Raw genomic sequence first — 18,636 nt, 5'->3', positions numbered from 1 at the left:
TATCAGTCAGAGCAACGCAGGGCGGCAATCCCCCCTCCAAATAAAAGATGACGAAAGATCAAATTCAATATCCACTTTGAATTACTAAGGTAAACACCAAAGGTTATCCAATTCGGCAGAAGCAAAATTTATGTAACTACTTCATTTTTAAAACAAAAAAACATTTTTGGGCCATACATTTTTGGGCCACTGCAGTGTTCGCGGAGCCGGACAATAACTGTAACAAAGAGTTGGAATAAATATGTTCATCTAACACTAATGAGTCACGAATGCTAAAGTCCGTGTGTCGTTTTGTAAACTTGAATTGCATATCATACCAAAAAATTGCCTCTCCAAGCGCGACATTTGCTCTGGTCGTCTTCTATTATGCAAATCTATAATATCGCTCCATTCGAAACGAATTTCAGCAATCATAGTCGACCGTTTCTTAAATTTCCACGGATTTTTGTAGTGATTGCCGTGGAAACATCAAAGTGTAGTTATGTCAATCGATAAGACGACAAGGGTTTTCTCTGATATCTAGAAGAATAACTCCACAAAAACCTTCAAGTAAACCAAAACGAATCGTATCTACAAGCTCGTAATTTCAGAAATGCAGGGGTTTCTTATCGACTATGTTTTCAGTGTCCTCGGTATTGGATTTCTCTTCATTTACCAGAACCTTTGACAAACTAACCAGGGAGCAAACGAAGACGTAAACAAGATACTGACTATCTGTTGTTTTCTTTTGCGCCAAAAAAGTTGAATTTCCCGCCAAAACCTTCAGTACATCCCAGTATTTTATAAACCGAGTGTATATTAGTCAATTCGTGATTGACAAAGAATAAAATTTTAATTTTAATCCGCCAACGCGATGGCCGCGCGGTCGAACATTCTAGATAGCAACATAACCAAATGGTTGAAATCCGTACATTATGAGAAAGTAAGTAATAACAACACGAAAATCTGAAATTTGCTCGAAAAAAGTTGCTCATTTTGCTACAATTTAGGGGTAAACCTTGGGGGTCTGGGACCGAGTTTCAAAAATTAGTAGCAAATGTCCCGATTATTTTGCCATGCATCACTAGTTACAACAGCTGCTCACACCCACCAAACAGCACAGAAAATACCCGCCATAGGAGGTTGAAAAATCCCTAAGTTGATAACCGCAACTCAGTACCTTTCCTTCATTTTATTATGGGATTAAATAGTTAAATTTGGCTCGAATATCTGCATAAAGTATTTATTTACTAGCAAATAATGCATGTATTCTTAAGGCGCGATTACACGTAGCAATTTTTTCTGCAAGGAGAAAGCTGATTGCATGGAACATTGCAGCGTGTAACTTACAGTGCAATAAGCAGTTGCGAGGCGAGGTGCGGCAATCGTTTGCGTCTTCGTTGCACAGTGTAAACCACTCATGTAACTTTTGTCACAACGCTGCTGATGCGAGAGCAGTAGCAGCAAAAATTGTCCAATTATTGCGCCTTTAGGTCACAGTTAAATTAGTCATACTCAATGTGATCATTTCTTGACTAATATTCGTTGGTCTTTGGGTATTTACATTCAAGACACCTTGGCGCTGTTTTGAAAACAAGTCTGGAATTAAAATAAGTTTCTTCATGCAGTCTTTATATTTACTGCTGAATGTCAAACAAATTACTGGGTTTGTTGCAAAGCTCATGAAAGAAACAAATTCTATCGTTTCACTGATAATATCAAAGAAAGGTCCAACACTTTTTGGTAGTTTTCCTTTCCAGACAAAAGTCATTAAAGCTCCAAGAGTGTGATGAGGAAGCCAACAGACAAAAAAGGTCAGAACTATTGCAGCTGACAACTTGATGATGTTGGTGTTCTGTTTTCGTCTTCTTGCTAGGTATTCCAATGATCGTTGACCTGGAATAGCTTGAGACTTGATTTTGCAGACAATAGTAAAATACAGGGCAGTAAGGGCAACCGTCGGTACGATGAACGATAGAGTTATGAATGCTCCATAATATGCTTCACGTGCTATAAGAAAACTGACTGGCCATTCATTCAAGCAAAGATGAATTTCTTGAAATGATTTGAGTTCAAATAACACAATGTTTAAAGAAAACATGGCTGAACCAGCAAACCATGTGAGAGGTATCATGAATTTCATGTTGAGAATGCGAGGTTTGGATCTCATTGGGTAAACCACCGCTAAGAAGCGATCAAGTGCAATAGCTACCATACTTTCTATTGAAATAGTGATTGACACATCGCGAATGAAAGGACATAGCTTGCATAAGATTTTTCCCAGGATGTCAGGAGCATCAAATTCGTATGACAGAGTTGAAAGTACTGAAAGTTTACGTGGTATTGTGACTAGTGATCCTGCTAAATCAGATACCGCCATGTTGACGATGAGGAAGTTCATGGTGGTCTGCATCTGTCGATTTTTGCAAACAATAGCAACAACAGAAGAATTGCCAAAAACAGCCAGCAATAAGAGTACACAATAACAAGCTATCAGTGATATTCTTGAATCCTCAGACATCGATATGATCCATGGTGGATTTTGAAGTGCCCTTGTGGATGTATTGCTGGTCAGAGTTTTGTTGGTGGCTTGACTAGCCAGTATGGACATGATGGACCAGCTTCCACGATTTGTATTCTCTTCGAAAAGTACTATCTTTCCGACGTCTTTTTGAAAAACAAAAGTGCTTTAGGTCTTAATTACCTTTGACGGTAAGGAATGATAGAATGAAATACAGAGCACACCGTGACCTCTCTAGTGAAACGGCCGTTTGAGCACTCTTCTGAGATACAGCACGATTTGTAGATACTTATGGAGTCAGTTGTATGCACTGTAAATAAGAACAAACTGAATTTCTTTATCCACTGAGAAACAAATATTGTACATATTGTTCTTTGTTATTATCACTGGTTGACGTGATAGACTTTAGAAACTTCTTTGAAATGTCCGATCGAAAACCGGTAATTGAACATTCCATTTCAGTCGGAAAGAAACCAGCTTTGTTTGATTTAGAATAGTTATTATCGAGAATTGTTCAATACATATTAGCTTGCTTGTCAATTTTTATCCCTTAAGGGCCGTTAAAAAAAAGATTAGCTAGGGGGGTTAGTCACGTAACAAAAAACGAGAATAAGATATCTGATAACGGTTTATATTATCCAAAACTGAGGAACATGTATTTGGCTGAAGAAAAAAAAAACAAAAAAAACACGTTTTTATTATCTTATGCAGATATTTTGGATAAGAGTTAATTTAATTTTCTCATGTCAGCATAGTTAATAGAGGAAAAATCTCTATTAATTTCAGGGCCGTAACCAGAACTTTTACAGGGAGGGTGCACATCGAATAAAATCGGACCATCGATCGTTTTTTTATTACCAACTCAGTGGCGTAACTAGGGATCTTGCAGGGGGGTGTACAGGCAATAATTTGCAGAACCAAAAAGAAAAAAAAGGTAACCAAAAGAAGCAGAACCCCCCAAAAAAACTAAAAACAAAACAAAAACACACACACACACAAAAAGGAGATGGATTAGCGGACCTTAAGCTTTTATGGGGGGGGGGGGGGGGTGCACGTGCACCCTGTGCTCCCCCCTGGTTACGACCCTGAACTTTGTCTAAATAATTTCTTGCTGCAATGCAACAACCGACTGCAGTGATCGATGACAATCCTAGAGCGTTTTTTACTCCTATAACTAACAGCAATTTGTCTAAACGTAACCTTAAGTTACGCAACGCGAGTAAGATGTCATTCTGGTGGCAAAACTAAGTAAGCAGACCAGAAACAAAATTAATTTACAGAACATCAATTGGCTATACCTGAGAAAAAAGTCAGTTTTGATGCTATTGAATGACAGGATGATATTACTTTCAAGACGTTTCATCTTTACTCGCTGTATCTAAAACACACAAAGCTAGTTAGAGTTTAATTTCATTAGGCGTGTTATTTACCTTTTTTTCTTTGAGAAGATAAGAGAAAACTAAAACTGACATCTTTTCGGTTGATTATAGCGATCCCAAAAGAGGCCCCTTGTCAAAGACTGATTGGCTTAGATTAGATGTAAGAAAATCTAACAGCGAAAATGTTACAAAGACGGCATACGAATTACTGACTTATTCGAATGCCATTGCAAAAAAATAATTCATAGAATCATAATAATATATTATAGGTGCTAATTGGGAGTCATGTATACATCATCATCTGACTCATGCATCATCATTATCTTCTATGCCTGTGTGGCACGTAGGGCATATATATAACTTACTTGTAATTACTTTTTTCACAAATGAAATCTATGTTACTCGCGGATCGGCTTCACATCCGGAAATTAATGATGTCTATCAAACTGAATCCGTGGGCACACGCGAGCACCTGCATTGCTTTCTTAGGGACGGACCATTAGATTTGGGAGTGGGGGGGGGGGGGTGGGGGGAGGTTTGGGCAATTTATTTTGTGCAGGAATCTTTTTTTTACGCCTCATGGCTGTGCAGGAATTTTTTTGGGCATAATTTGGAATTTATTTCTGGCACTTTTGTTATGCACCATTTTTTTCTTAGTCTTTTTTTTTTTTTTTTTGCCAAAACCTCCCCCACCCCCACCCCCACCCCCCCCTCAAAAATCTAATGGTCCGTCCGTTAGTGTATATTTTGGCTATCTAAGAATGGATATTTGCTATTCGTGCTTTGAAATTGAGAAACTTGTCATCCCGTTTCTTCTGCTTCGTCTTTTGTTAAAAAAGCGTCTGAAAATTGAATGATAAAACAAGAGTAAGCTGCTGTTTACTTACTGAATAATGAAATGATGGAACGAATTAAGATAAACCCGCAGCTGACATTCATAAGTTACATATACAGTTCAAAATCGATTGAGTTTCTTTTAATCATAATTGTATCAACTTATCATCAAAGTTTGCGCCGAAACGCACATAGTTAGACTTTCGCGTGGGAAAGGAAGCTCGTGGACGATGCTTACGTTGCGTTCATCCATAGATTGAAGATATTGAATTCTCTAAATCACTCACCACTCAAAATGATAACGATTCTCCAAAGCCGTAAAGAGGCAGCTATATGGATGTACTTGGAGTACGTTCCGTCAATATTCCTAATAATTAAAAAAATAGAACGAAGTATCTTTTATACTGAGTTCTGTATTCAAAACTTGAGATGTTATCAAAAACCCCGAAACATCCATTACTTTTAATTTCTTAGAATGTATTCTTTATATAATATAGTACCTGAAAGCTTTTGTTGCAGCCAGTTCAGCAATAAAGTAGAAGGTTACCAGGATACAATCAAATACCTGGTGGTTTGATAATTATAATTATAGATTAACTGTTATAAATCCCGCGTTCTGCTTGGTTGGGATTATGAGAGCACACAGCACGCTCGTGTACTTTCAATTTCTATATTTCTATATTCGTGCCTGAACTACTAAATTAAATTGAATAAACTTGCTTGTTTGCTGTGCCGTGTGCAGTTATAAGGCACTTCAGTGGGATTGGCATGCAGAACCCAGAAACTTCGAAGAGTGTCTAGAAGTATTCATCTACACGTCATGCTTCTGATAATTCGCTCGCGTATCGCAAATCCCCGCGCCATTTTTGCAAGCAGCACTCACGTGCGTTTTGGATTCATCTTTTAACCAATAATGATAATATTGCGAGTTGTTACCATTCCCTCTTACTTATTGTTATCACCATTACCATTATTATTAACATTGGTTCCTCACTCCATGATAACGTTTTAAATATCTTACCTCAAGACTATCTGAGAAAATGGCCTTTCCCACGCATACGATCTTTAATAGAATCTACAAATAATAGACAACACAACTGAGACCACAAAAAGGCTTTTTGCTCATGAAAACTGAATAACAATTGAATGTCAATCGCCCTCAGTTTGTGTAGTGGCTGCAGACAATATTATTATTATTTTTTTTTTTTTCGTGTTCTCTTACAATAAACAGTATATAGTGCACTGAATTATCTCTAAAGAGTTCACACAGGAAATATTTTGAGCCCTAGAAGGAACGTCGTCATTTCTATCACTTGAACAAAGGGAGTAACTCTCTCCCCCCAACCCCCCTCCCCCTTCGGAAAAACGCATACTTTACCTCAAGTAAAAAGCAACTCATGATAGATAGACAAATTATCTGGAATGTTTGGAACGCAGCAACGTTGTTCTCTTCTGTTTAAATATAAAAGACGGCATCTCATTACTCTGACAAAAGTTTAAGAAAACATACTTTACAAACATCACTCCCCATACGGGAAACTACTACTACATTATATACTTAGAACATACATACAATACTCAACTCACTTGTTGATTTTAACAGGGGGAGGAAAACCAGAGAAAAAATCCTCGTGGGAAGATAGAGAACAACACATCCGACAAACTCAGCTTACTTCTGATCCAGTCTGAGCCGGGGCACAAACACGGACCACTAGAGGCGAGCGGTAAACCACTACCCCGCATTGCACTACATTACTTTTCGTTACATTGTTTGTTTGTCAACAAGTACAAAACTTGCAGACAAGTTATCTTACCGTCTACAAAATCAAAATCCCTTAAGATGATCAATGACACCAACGTTACATCGATGACAGTCAGTAAAAATACTATAAAATGAGCACGACGATGAAACAAGCACTTGGCAAAATTTTCCCGCCATTGAATACTAGATATAAAAGCTACGGCTGTCTGCAGGTAGATGAAAAGATGTCAATCAGTTTTAAGCAACGAAGGAAAATAGTTAGCTGTTGAATAATATATTTCAGAGAAAGAAGAAAAAGAGCTAGGAATATGCATAACTGTGGCAAAACTACGAGTACCCCAGGAAAAGACGAATGAAATTTGGATCAATTGATTTTGAATTGACTTACTCTTGCTTTAGCAAAGACCTTCGTTTTGAAAAGTGTACATATCCTCAGCAAAAACTAATCGTAAATAAAATAACAAAAACGTTCATTGATTATCATAGTAATAAGGATAGATATATATATAGTAATAGATATATAGTAATAGATATATAGTAATAGATATACACCTATTTCAAAAAACCTAAACGTTGTCGGTCGGAGATCTGAAATAGGCGATCTGAGCTCGTTTGACATAGTGAAATGCTTCACATGATTTCTCACCCATGTTGACGTTGTATACCTTTTTGTTCTTTTACATTATTTAAATAAGTAATATATACTCAGAAGCAGGCATAGCTTAGTTGGTTAGTGAGCTTCAGAGCTTGAGGTCCACGGTTCGATCCTTAGGATCTCCACGTCTGTTTCGACTTCTCTCTAATCCGTGTAGCTTCAGCTTTAAATACTCTTATAACAGAGCACTGATGGAGAAAGGGGGGGGTAAAGTGCGCACCTTCGGCTTCCATTGATAGCAGTTGAATTTCAACTGAAGGAACTACCGACGTTAAATATAGGTGCTTTACCTTTAAGGTTAAACTACTGAGAATCACAAATATATTACATCAACACAAACAAAGATTGCTGTTTCAGATTATCAAGTTAAAAGGATCCGGCATCAACTGCCAGTTTACAATAAGGTAAGGATGACACAGTTTCTGGGGACCCCAAAACCAAAAGAATCCGCAATACCAGTCTGGGCACCCTTTTCTCTAAAAATAGGACCTAATCATAACTTATTATACTTACCTCAAACATATATATAAAAGAATACGAGAAATTATAATATTCTGTGTACTTCTCCACGGCGGATGCTTTCTCCTTTTCTTTTGCTGTTTATAAAAAAAAGGCAAAGAAAAGCTTGCACTTATACCGAGAAAGATAAATACATTGACTAAAAATTTGCAACTTGCATATATACTCACTTTTATTATATACAAAAAGCTATGGAGTATGCGTCTTTGAAATCGCATTTAATAATGTTTTCCCAAAATGTTTTATAGCGCAACGCTCAAAAGTGTGACCACATTTAATGTATTCGCATACCTATATGCACGGGCTTTTTCCTGCCGAACGAGCTTTTGCATGCCTTATTTGGTGAACCAGGCAGCTTCGCACAAAATGTGCCGGTTTAACGTACAAAAGAGCGTGCATAGAAGTATGCGAATACTTTAAGTGTGGTCATACTTTTTGTGCTTGGGGTGTAATTAATAGTCCATTTCGTAGATCCCTGCGCCATCTTGAAAGGCAACGCGTGACTCTACATGGTGCGAAGACGGCGGCAGTGACCTTGCAATGGTAGAGACATCCAAGGTATAATTATCCAAGGTTTATGAAGAGGTCTCTATCATTGCAAGGTCACCGCCGTTCTCGCTTGGATGCACAGGCACAGTTACCTTATAAGATGGCGCAGGGGAGTGTGAAGGGGACTATTGGACTAAGCGTGAAAGACTTCCTTTTAAATGCAAACCTTGTTTATCATTTTGTAGAGTCTGTTCTTGTATTTTATGTGCTGCTTGTTGCTGTGATACTGCATCGTCAATCTTTTGGTCAATTTTTGTCCAGAAAGATTCGACCAGTTGGTCGACGTAATTGGTCGAGAACAACTGCCCGTCAGGGGAGGAGCTAGTCGAATTGTCGTATGTAGTAGCAGTTTCGTTATTTCTAGAGTCTCTTGAAACTCTTGGTATTCTAAAAAAAAAAATAGATAATTATACGCTACATCATATGCTACTAACACTTATATTTTTTAGGAATTGTTTACTGAAATTTTTGATCTTTGAAGACCAATGAGAGGGTGTTGTACCGAGTAATTTGATTGTCTGAAGTTGAGTGTCTGGCAAATCCAGAACACCGTTGATATAAGCAAACAATATGGAACGACATCAAGGCCTTGTCAACCTTTCTATTCCACAACCTGAGTTATTTTACATAAAATAATTTCAACAAGCTCAATTGTCATTATACCTCGTACATAAACTACGAAATATCTCATTCGCAAAGCTTCATAATAATTTCAACCTAATTAAGTCACCTTGCATTTGTTTCATTCCCTTCATCATAATTTGGTTCATCAAGTACGTCTCTCGGGCCATCAGCGATATCGATTACACTGCGTGTAGAATGCAAAGTTTTAAAATACAATTTTACGCTCCATGACTTTCAAACACATAAAAAAAAACACGTTATAAATCATTACCTTTCGTTGTACGGTTGCTTGCTAGACATAAGGAGAAGGTACGTTCACTGATAATATGACTTTCATTGCTGTGAAAAGCCAATGAGTGTCACGGGTTTACCAGAGCGTTTGGTGCTAAAGATATGCCATAAGGTTTAAGATCTTTCTGCAGCCATGTTGTATGATCAAAGATTTGTGTTTTGCTTACAAACTCGTTGATGGTACCAGTTGATGTTTTGTAAAGCAATAACGACTTGGAAGGTTATTTATAAACCTGTAAGTCACGTGATGTGAGGTATTTTCTTTATCGTTGTACTGGCAAGAGGATTTAATTTTTATGAAGTTAAAAGGGCAAACAACAATAAATAAATAATAATTGTTTTATTTTACGCAGATGATGCAGGATAATGTTGAAGCACGAAGGTATCGCGGTAGAATAGTCGTTTCGCAGACCGTACGTACACAGCATTCCCTTGCTCCATCTGCCACGACGTTGATTTAAAATGGAAATTAATGAAGTCCATCTCAAGCATTGTTTTCAGGGTTATTATTTTGTTAATTTTATGGAAATGTTGGTGGTGCATCGTGCAGTTGAGAAAAAAAATATTGGACGTTTAAGGAACAGAACCAATCTTGGTTAATGGAGGTTACTGAAGTAGTAAATGGATAAACTGCCCGATACCTATTTTTACTCGTGGTTCAGTTTATTTCACGAATATATTAGCATTGGATACAATCTTGTGGCACTTTCAGTTTATTTCTCATTTTCATTTTTGAGCTTTTTCGGATCGATATTTGTTTTTCTTTTTTATCAGTAACTGTTTAACTCTAAATAAAATTTGCACAGTTTTTGTATAGAGATTGTTACAAGGGAATATAAGTTTATTATTACAACAAATGCAAATTTACTTTTTTATTCGCCAATAGTCCCCTTCACAGGTTCCTGCGCCATCTTGAAAGGTAGCCGTGCCTTAGCATCGAAGCGAGACGAGCGGTGTATCCATAGAGACATGTAATTAAGTGTCCAAGGTGTGTCCAAGGGTCTCTATTATCAAAAAAGGTCTTTCCTTTCAAGTTAGCGCAGGGAACTGTGAAAGGGACTATTCTAGCTTAGTACCCTTTGCATTTAATAGTATTATTTAATAGTATCAGCCAAATGAGTAACTATAAACCAAAAATGCTATGCTAGCGCTATTTTAAGTTATGTTTGTCCATTTGATATTTATTTGTTAATTAGAAATTTGGTTTAATCTTCATTTCAAATCGCTTTAAAGAATACTTTGCTCCGTGCCATTGCTGCCAGTAAATCCCTTTATATTCAGGGCACGCATTTTTACAGGCCTGGTAATAGTAAGCATTGGGATTACAGTTCAGACAATTGTTGTACCACCATGCTCCTTTGAACGCTACTGCACAAGATTTTAAGTTATCTTTATCGTTATCACGATCTTTGGTGGAAAATGTCATGTTGTCGTGAACAAACAACGCATTACCAGCATCACCTGTCAAGATGAATGTTAACATTTTATCTTGAGTCAAATTCTAAGTAATATATACACTCAATTGAAGAATCGTTGTCGGGTTCAGAAACATAGAACATAAAAGCTGAGACCGCATTGGCACATGGGAAATGACAATTATATTATATTTTATTCATTTGCACCATCCATGCAATCGGTCTAGAATGCCAAACGCGTATTAAAAACAGTGTGGATAATGCCACGGTTCGCCGGTCACAGCATGCATCTAATTAACGTACTTCCCATGTGCCATTTCGGTCTCAGCTTCTATGTTCTATTCTGAACCCGACAACGATCCTTCGAGTGTATATAGAAATTCTGATCAATATGATCGGGAGGTCTGTATGAGGATTTAAAAGAGCGAGCTGCAAGCGAGCTGTTTTAAACCTCATACAGATGATCTCACGCGAATATTGTATATTACTTTTAAAATGTCTAGATTAATGCTTCTTTTTTAGAGTAAAAATTTTAACATTAAATGTAATTTGGCCGAGATATTTCAAAGTCAACCTTATGCAAATCAGGGTTTACAGATGCCTTCATGGTAGTGACTTTATATTGTTCTAAGGTCATTAATTATTCATGACGTTTTTAAATGCAACAGAGCATGCGCATTAACATGTTTGTTGACATAAAGGTCTAGCAGTAGCGCAGCTTTTAGAAGAAAATATGTTCGGAAACTATCCTTGTGACACAATAAAAATTGACAAAAAAGAATTGGAGCCGAAGAAAAGTCTACTACTACTGATTTATCATTTCTTACTTTTTATTTTTATGAAATTGGATGATTTTTCTTCCTCTATGCTAGCGGTAGCCATTGGTAAATATTTTTCAGTATATTTGGCATAGGAAGTGCATCTACTTGTCAAACAACTTACCTGTGTACTGTCCCACAGTAAGACGGTAATTAACACTCTCATCAGCCACCTTAAACAATCCATAATCAGCATATCGCGTGTTTCCCTCGAAGTCCTCCATGTCAACTCGCAGGCGGTATCTCCTCTGTGACGTCATCCTGTGGATATTATCCAGTCCCAACCAGTACTCTCCAAGTTTGTTTCCAAACCCCCATTCATAGTCAGCCCAGTCACGGTAAAAATCGACCGAGCCGTCTATTCGTTTTTGGATGACAGTCCATCCTCCTCCACTGGTTACCATGTCACAGTAGACTTGAACTGGATGAAACTGACTGGGAGAGATGCTGTAGACACCGCTGACTTTTCCTCCGTCTTTGTAGATTTCATGACAATCTTTATACAATGGCGGCTGCAAAATTTAAGATGTCACTGTATAAGTTATATTTGAAAATATGTTATTAATATGTATAAATATATATACATATTTATCGCTGGTATACTTTTCAGACAACTTTGGTAGTAAACTACCAGAAAAAAAGGCAATTAATAGAAACGTCGATATATACAAATGAAATACTGACATGAAAGAGATAAAACAAATGAAAGAGGCATTTATTCTGATAAATCAAATTTTCACTGTCAGACAATAACTTTTTACGCAAGAAAGAACGTAAGAGACACTACAGAAGAAAAAAAAAGAAAAAAAAAAAAAAAAAAAAAAAGGAAAACAGAAAAGAATAAAAAAAGAAACAAAGAACAGAAAAAGCTGACAAAATGTGGGTTTGATAGGAAGAGAATACTGTTATTTGTTTTTGGCTGATGAATGAAAAGTAAATACAGCGTTCTCTTGTAAAGTAAATAAAAAGCCATGTCGAATACAAACATTCTTTGAAAAACTTGTTTCTTTTAGTGAAAATGAATGACATTTCGTTTGCTCACTGTACTTTTTAATTTCCCTCGGGATTTCATTTAATGCTTTTCATGAGCTGAGCTCACACTCCGCAATGGAGTTGGCAAAATTATTTTTTAATATATATTTTTATCTTTCTAAGAAAATAAAACAAAAAGAAAAATAAACCTAAAACGAACAAGAATTATACTGAAAATGAAAACAACTGCAAAAGCCAAAAAATCAAAACGTTTCTATTCTCCATATAAATTTTTATAGTACCCTAAAGTAACCTAAATCCTAAATAATATAGGACGTGATAGAAATAGAAGCATTACCTGCAAAGAAATGAAATTAAAAGTGTCGTCGCCTCTCAAAGCTTTATCAAGTTCACTTGGCGATAGTTTTCCAGTTATCAATTCACAAACATGAGTTCCCTTTGTTCTCGTTTTCTCTTGGAAATTCACCGAGATACACGAATCTTTCATACAGTGTTGAAGGCAAGTAAAGGTGTCATGGACTTGAATGGTTTTACTCGGCTTCCCATCAAGCCTATATCCCTTTTTGACAGAAAAATATCGACTTCCAAGATCTTTAGTTATCAGCTGAGGAAAAGTTGAATACCCATTTCCATCAAGCTGCAATGACATTCGAAAAAAAAGCAGAAAAATGAAAACAACAGCAGAAAACAACCCCTTTTCTATCGCCCTTGAGATCATACTTATCGTGGGTTTCTGAAAACTACCAAGGCGTCAAAGTTTGTAAACCTCACTCTGTGTATTTGTTTTTGACTGGAGTTTTTTCAGCTGTCGTTCAGCCAACTAACACATTTTTATTTGAGTTAAACTCATCGTTAATGATGAGCTTGGCGTTAGGTGCATATTCGGTGGGATGGGCGGAGCCAGGCACAAATTAGCGGTAACCATGGTCACCCTGTCACCACCCACCGAACACCTGTCACATTGACCGCGATCAGTCAATGGAATACTTACCTCTACTTACCTGTACCAGTGGTAGGGATGGCGGGCGGGAAATTAAACTCGTGTTGTAGCGTAATAGCGTAATAGCGTAATAGCGTCGTATAGCAAGTGCTAGCGATAGATAGCGATGGCGAATAAAGGTTCGCGTGGTTGGCATTAAGCTAGCGTGATCACGTGTGTAGCGTCTTATCGAATTTCGTAATGATAGCTATGATCCATATCTCATACAGGCCACAGAGATCGACTAGAATAGATTGCGACATGCTATAAACAACTTGCTAGCTGAGTCGATCAACGATCGCGTGAGGTAATAAATGCGTTGACAGCGGAGATAGCGGTATGCGTCCGGACAACGCTACTGCGAGATGTCATTGACCTCGAGTCTAACTTAGCCTAAATTACATTTAACCACATTTAAACTCATCGTTAATGATGAGCTTGGCGTTAGGTGCATATTCGGTGGGATGGGCGGAGCCAGGCACAAATTAGCGGTAACCATGGTCACCCTGTCACCACCCAATGGATTCTCCAAGGTGCTTGGAGGAGAGGGACAGGGAACCAGGACCTCCCCACCGAAGTGCACCAAGCACCAAGCTCAGGAACTGGCAACAAACAGGAGAGAGCGCAACAACGAACAAGACACATAAGCAGCAGGTTAAACAGTTTTCTTTTAATTGTTAATCTCATCTATCATTGCTGTCGTATAGAAGTTTATGACAACTGTTGCGTTACTTTGGCTAGCGCTTCGGCAGGAGTTCTGATGTAAGACAAATAGGCGGTACTGGTCCAGCGGCCTAGTGCTTGGATGAGATGGTCGGGGACGCCATTGCGAGCAGCGACTGTAGCCGCACCGATTCGAAAGCTGTGGCTAGAGAAATTGCCTGGTATACCGGCTGCTGCAAATATGCGTTTTAGCCAGGAGGACAGCAGCTCGCGCGATAAGGATTGGCCATTTTGAAGCATGAACAGAGGACCTTGGCAATTACCTCTCTTGTGCAGATAGGCACTCATCGCTGAGACCGCACATAGTGGCCAAGTGCCTAAGCCGATGTGCACGTGACAGCCTTCTCGGAAGGGATCCGTCTTAGATGCTTTTATCCATATTCGGAGACAGGAGGGTCGGTCTAACTTGTCGAAGGCCAAATCAGAAACTTGTAAATGGATGGCAGAGTCGAACTTTGAAATAAGGGGAACTGTAAATTCGGCGGATCTCAAAAAACCGAAGTAGGCCAGTGTGCAGGCAGCCCAAAACATGATGTGGTCAAAAGTTGCCAGGTCGAGGGCATTGTGTATGTGAAGCATGAGCGAGTCGGTGATGGGCAGGCGTTGCGAGGATGCCGAACCCTGTGCGCGTTTTATTCCGCGGAAGACCTGCTGAAGCCTGTGGCAGTTCGTCAGTGGATCGGCGAAACCCTGTTCAATGTGGAGGGATCGAATGGCAGACAAATAGACTTTAATGGATTTGTGCTGTATAGACTGTGACAAATGTGTGATAAAAAGGCAAAGAGTGCTTTCGTCCGTGGGGCACGTCACTGAGCCAAGCTGATTGCAAAAGTCGACGAACCTCCTTTGGGCTGACGCGTACGTACGACGTGTAGTTGGTGCGAGGCCGTTGAGTAGAAGTTCCTGGCATTGGCTGTCTAGTAGGGACCGGTTAATTGTGCGATGAGATGTGTTGGCAGTGGCGTAGCTTGTAGCTGCGCTGAAGGTGCTGCCCGTCTGAATTCCTGCCAATTAAAGCGAGACAATGCATCAGCAATCGAATTATCGATTCCGGGGATATGCTCGGATGAGAATGTAAAGCTAAACCGAGCTGCTGCGTACAGAAGGCTTCGGAGGAGCCGCATAAGAGCTGGAACTTTTGATGTTCTTTGGTTCAGGATGGCCACTACTGCTTCATTGTCTGAGCGGAAGAGCACGAGTCGTCTCGACCATTCGTGCCCCCACACATGGGCCGCTAGTACAATAGGAAAGAGTTCTTTGTACGCAATGGATTCTGTTTTCTGTGTCGCACGCCACCGACCGTTGAACCACGCCTGATTGTAGAACGCCCCATAGCCTATTGCTCCCGAGGCATCAGATATCACCTCTATGTCATGTACGACTGGGATGCCGGGGTAAAGCCAGAAGCTTACCCCGTTCCAGGAGTAGAGAAACTGGTACCACCATTCCAGATCGCGACGGAACTCCACGTTGAGTCGGATGGGATGCGCCGGGTTGCGAAAGCAGCGAAGCAGATCAATTAGGCGTCTGATGAAGGTGCGTCCGGGCCACACCACTTTGGCAGCGTGGTGAAGGTGGCCTATTAGCGACTCAAGCTCGCGCTTGTTGCAGTGTCGGCGCGACCGCCACCTGGTTATCAGCTGCTGCAGGTTCGAGAGTTTGTCTGCAGGCAAACGAGCAATTTGATTAATTGAATCTAATTCGATTCCTAAGACTACTAGAGTCGAAGCAGGTCCGATACATTTGTCCGGATGTAGGGGGAGGCCAAGGTCTTCGCACAACCGTACCGATGTGGTGAGATTGTGTGCGCATGCGTCCGAGCATGGGGGCCCCGCCATGACAAAATCATCTAAATAATGGACTAAGTGTGAAACTGCATAATTGTTAGCTAGAATCCATTCCACCATAGCGGCCACCGAATTGAATATAAATGGAGCTGAGCGAAGGCCAAAAGGTAGCGCAAGATCTACAAAGTATTTGTCTTTCCACCGCATGCCTAATAAATGTCTGTCGGATGGATGGATGGGGATATTACGATATGCTGATTCGACATCAAACTTAGCCATCATTGCACCGACGCCTAATTTGGACACCATTTTGACTATTTCGTCGACTGTGACGTACTGCAACGTAAATTCCTCACGGTTGATCCCATCGTTAACGCTATACCCCCTGGGCGATGATAAATCGACTATCAGCCTCCATTTACCCGGCTGCCCGCGCTTGGGAATTACTCCAAAACTGCTGATCTGCAAGTTAGGCAATGGAGGATGAACGAAGGGCCCTGCAACCCTACCCCGAAGGATTTCATTTTGAAGATAGCAATCAATCACCACTGGGTTTTGCATGGCGGATTGTTTGTTGTTTTTGGCCAATTTGAGCTTCATCGAGTGCTGAAAGCCGATGTGGAAGCCATCATGGATGCCATCTAAAACGTATGCCACCTTGACGGGGTCAGGGTGTAATTTTAACTCCCTTGCAAAGCAATCCACACGGAGAGGGGTAACCTCGGAGACAGAAGGGAGGCCACACAACGCTGAAATGAATACGCAAAGTCACACAACAGATGGTACAAAGACTTTGAATGAATTATACAATTAATGTGAACATTACAAAGCCGATTAGCCGCGAAGTAAGAGTAAATAAACATCAGCCCAGAGCGTAGATTATGGCGTGCCGATGACCTGAGCCATCAGGAGATAAGAGCTAAAATGTCACGGCGCGTCGCGCTGTCTCGTTGAGATAAACGAACTGACAGGAGACATGTTAAGTAGCGCTAAATGAAGTGACGTGACGTGTCAACATAGCAAGAACAAATATGCAAAGAACGCCTCGGACCACGAACCGATAGCACGGAGCAGAATACATGCCAAGAAACGGCACGCTATGGGAATTTTTTAAGACGCACAGTAGTATCAAATATAAGACTCCAGAAAGGCAATTCTGGTCACGGCAGTGTAGCATGATAACTAAGAGCTAATAAACTTGATAGGTATAACATAAACATGAGTTACCCATGACCGATAAACAAAATAATGACTAACAAAGCATGATATAAAAAACTTTTTGAAAGCTAGCGTCTTTTAGTTTTCAATTTATCTGCTGAAAGCTCGGGAGACGGAGTTCGTCGTTTTCGCTCCGTCTCAGTTTTTTCTTTGAAAAATTCCGGGCACTCTACGAGGCGGTGACGACCAGCACACGAAGAGCATTTGTGGGCAAAACGGCACAAGGAGAAGCGCGAGGAACATTGCCCTTTGTTCCATGAACGACAGATGACACCACTGCTGTTTGAACCCCTTGGTTGCTCCTCATCGCCATTGTGGGAAAAGCTAGCACGATGCGCTGGACCAGCCGTGTAGAAGCTATACAACTGCGTGTCGATGTTAGCCCAGTTGGTAAGGCTAGTCGCGGCCGCGTGCTCCCGAAAGGCCTTATCATAATTCAGCCAAGCTTTACCGCCGAACTGCCTGTACGTGCGTATGATGAGCAGCTTATAAAGCGATAGATCCTTCCAGCGGTGGGGGAAGTACTCAGACATAACCAGGGCGTAGCTAGTGAATGTCTCAATCCATGTAACTATGTCCTCGATCTTGCGTTTATTACGCTTAGGCCCAGCAGTCAAAACAATATGGCCGTCGAGGAACACTTGTGGCTCGGTTGCCGCCTCGACCAAATTGGACGGGATTAGCTCGCCTAAATCAAGGAACTTCCCGCTAACGATATGCGTGACTAATTTGGCCGGGACCGGAGAAGCACCAGGTCCAATAACAAAGGGCTGAACAACTGCTGGCGTTGCGAAGGTCTTTGACGACGTGAGGGAGCCAGATAAAACCGTAGTCGTTGAGCTGGGAGGACCGCCAACAGCTCCTAGCGAACGAGCTTGCGGGATAGGCAAAGTCACTATGCTAGCGGTACTAGTTGTATTTACGCTCGCGAGCGAGAACGTGTTTACAAAGTTTGGTACTAACACATTGGACGTACCTGGTGTGTCCTGGGCTGTTGACTGCAGTGGCAATACTGGTTGGCTTGTCGTTGCTGCAGGCGATTGCGAGATGGCCGTTTGCTGTGTAGCGGCAAGAACAGCCCTGACTACTTCGTCCACGAGCTCCCGTCGGTATTCCTGTGAGAGTGTCACGGTGGACGTTGATTGCGGAGTGCTGCTGAGCGGATTTCGTTCAGGAACCTCTTCGTTGAGGTTTGTCAGCGAACGTTTCGGTGGCATGATGAAAAATTAAATTAAACTCGTGTTGTAGTGTAATGGCGTAATAGCGTAATAGCGTCGTATAGCAAGTGCTAGCGATAGATAGCGATGGCGAATAAAGGTTCGCGTGGTTGGCATTAAGCTAGCGTGATCACGTGTGTAGCGTCTTATCGAATTTCGTAATGATAGCTATGATCCATATCTCATACAGGCCACAGAGATCGACTAGAATAGATTGCGACATGCTATAAACAACTTGCTAGCTGAGTCGATCAACGATCGCGTGAGGTAATAAATGCGTTGACAGCGGAGATAGCGGTATGCGTCCGGACAACGCTACTGCGAGATGTCATTGACCTCGAGTCTAACTTAGCCTAAATTACATTTAACCACA

The 18,636-nt window shown here is 40.4% G+C and overlaps 3 protein-coding genes across 3 annotated transcripts; all 3 read right to left on the bottom strand.

Annotated features, from left to right (window-relative positions):
* Positions 1-1,188: 1,188 nt before the first annotated feature.
* LOC116302524 (QRFP-like peptide receptor) lies at positions 1,189-2,843 on the bottom strand. Its single transcript, XM_031711846.2, has one exon. The coding sequence runs from the start codon at positions 2,588-2,590 to the stop codon at positions 1,469-1,471; it is 1,122 nt and encodes a 373-aa protein (XP_031567706.2). The 5' UTR covers positions 2,591-2,843; the 3' UTR covers positions 1,189-1,468.
* Positions 2,844-4,610: 1,767 nt separating this feature from the next.
* Positions 4,611-9,252, bottom strand: LOC116302532 (uncharacterized). Its single transcript, XM_031711853.2, has 11 exons — positions 9,094-9,252; positions 8,929-9,006; positions 8,365-8,585; positions 7,644-7,726; positions 6,864-6,917; positions 6,528-6,681; positions 6,092-6,165; positions 5,735-5,788; positions 5,214-5,278; positions 5,001-5,080; positions 4,611-4,721 (listed from the first exon to the last, which is right to left on the bottom strand). Exons 1-11 carry the CDS (start codon positions 9,120-9,122, stop codon positions 4,681-4,683), a joined length of 933 nt encoding a protein of 310 aa, XP_031567713.2. The 5' UTR covers positions 9,123-9,252; the 3' UTR covers positions 4,611-4,680.
* A 511-nt stretch (positions 9,253-9,763) lies between these two features.
* On the bottom strand, positions 9,764-13,074 carry LOC116302481 (microfibril-associated glycoprotein 4). The gene is made up of 3 exons (XM_031711781.2): positions 12,677-13,074; positions 11,471-11,858; positions 9,764-10,574 (listed from the first exon to the last, which is right to left on the bottom strand). The coding sequence occupies exons 1-3, from the start codon at positions 13,055-13,057 to the stop codon at positions 10,306-10,308; spliced, it is 1,038 nt and encodes a 345-aa protein (XP_031567641.2). The 5' UTR covers positions 13,058-13,074; the 3' UTR covers positions 9,764-10,305.
* Positions 13,075-18,636: the final 5,562 nt, after the last annotated feature.

This window comes from Actinia tenebrosa, unplaced genomic scaffold (assembly GCF_029948245.1).
Source record: "Actinia tenebrosa isolate PJP-AT-01 unplaced genomic scaffold, QUT_ActTen_1.0 PGA_scaffold2__45_contigs__length_23673736, whole genome shotgun sequence".
Taxonomy (NCBI): Eukaryota; Metazoa; Cnidaria; class Anthozoa; order Actiniaria; family Actiniidae; genus Actinia; species Actinia tenebrosa.
This window is presented reverse-complemented; position numbering and strand designations above follow the sequence as displayed.

Bases quoted from the DNA above. Each gene is read 5' to 3' on its own strand.
- LOC116302524 (XM_031711846.2), bottom strand. From the start codon at position 2,590: ATGTCCATACTGGCTAGTCAAGCCACCAACAAAACTCTGACCAGCAAT.
- LOC116302532 (XM_031711853.2), bottom strand. From the start codon at position 9,122: ATGTCTAGCAAGCAACCGTACAACGAAAG. The intron at 7,727-8,364 runs GTTTGCATTTAA...TTTTATAAACAG, and splicing joins TCTACAAAATGATAAACAAG to CAAAAGAAAAGGAGAAAGCA. The intron at 5,789-6,091 runs GTAAAGTATGCG...TATTATTTGTAG, and splicing joins TGAGTTGCTTTTTACTTGAG to ATTCTATTAAAGATCGTATG.
- LOC116302481 (XM_031711781.2), bottom strand. From the start codon at position 13,057: ATGATCTCAAGGGCGATAGAAAAGGGGTTGTTTTCTGCTGTTGTTTTC. The intron at 11,859-12,676 runs GTAATGCTTCTA...TAAATTTTGCAG, and splicing joins TTAATTTCATTTCTTTGCAG to CCGCCATTGTATAAAGATTG. The intron at 10,575-11,470 runs GTAAGTTGTTTG...TCATCTTGACAG, and splicing joins TACTGTGGGACAGTACACAG to GTGATGCTGGTAATGCGTTG.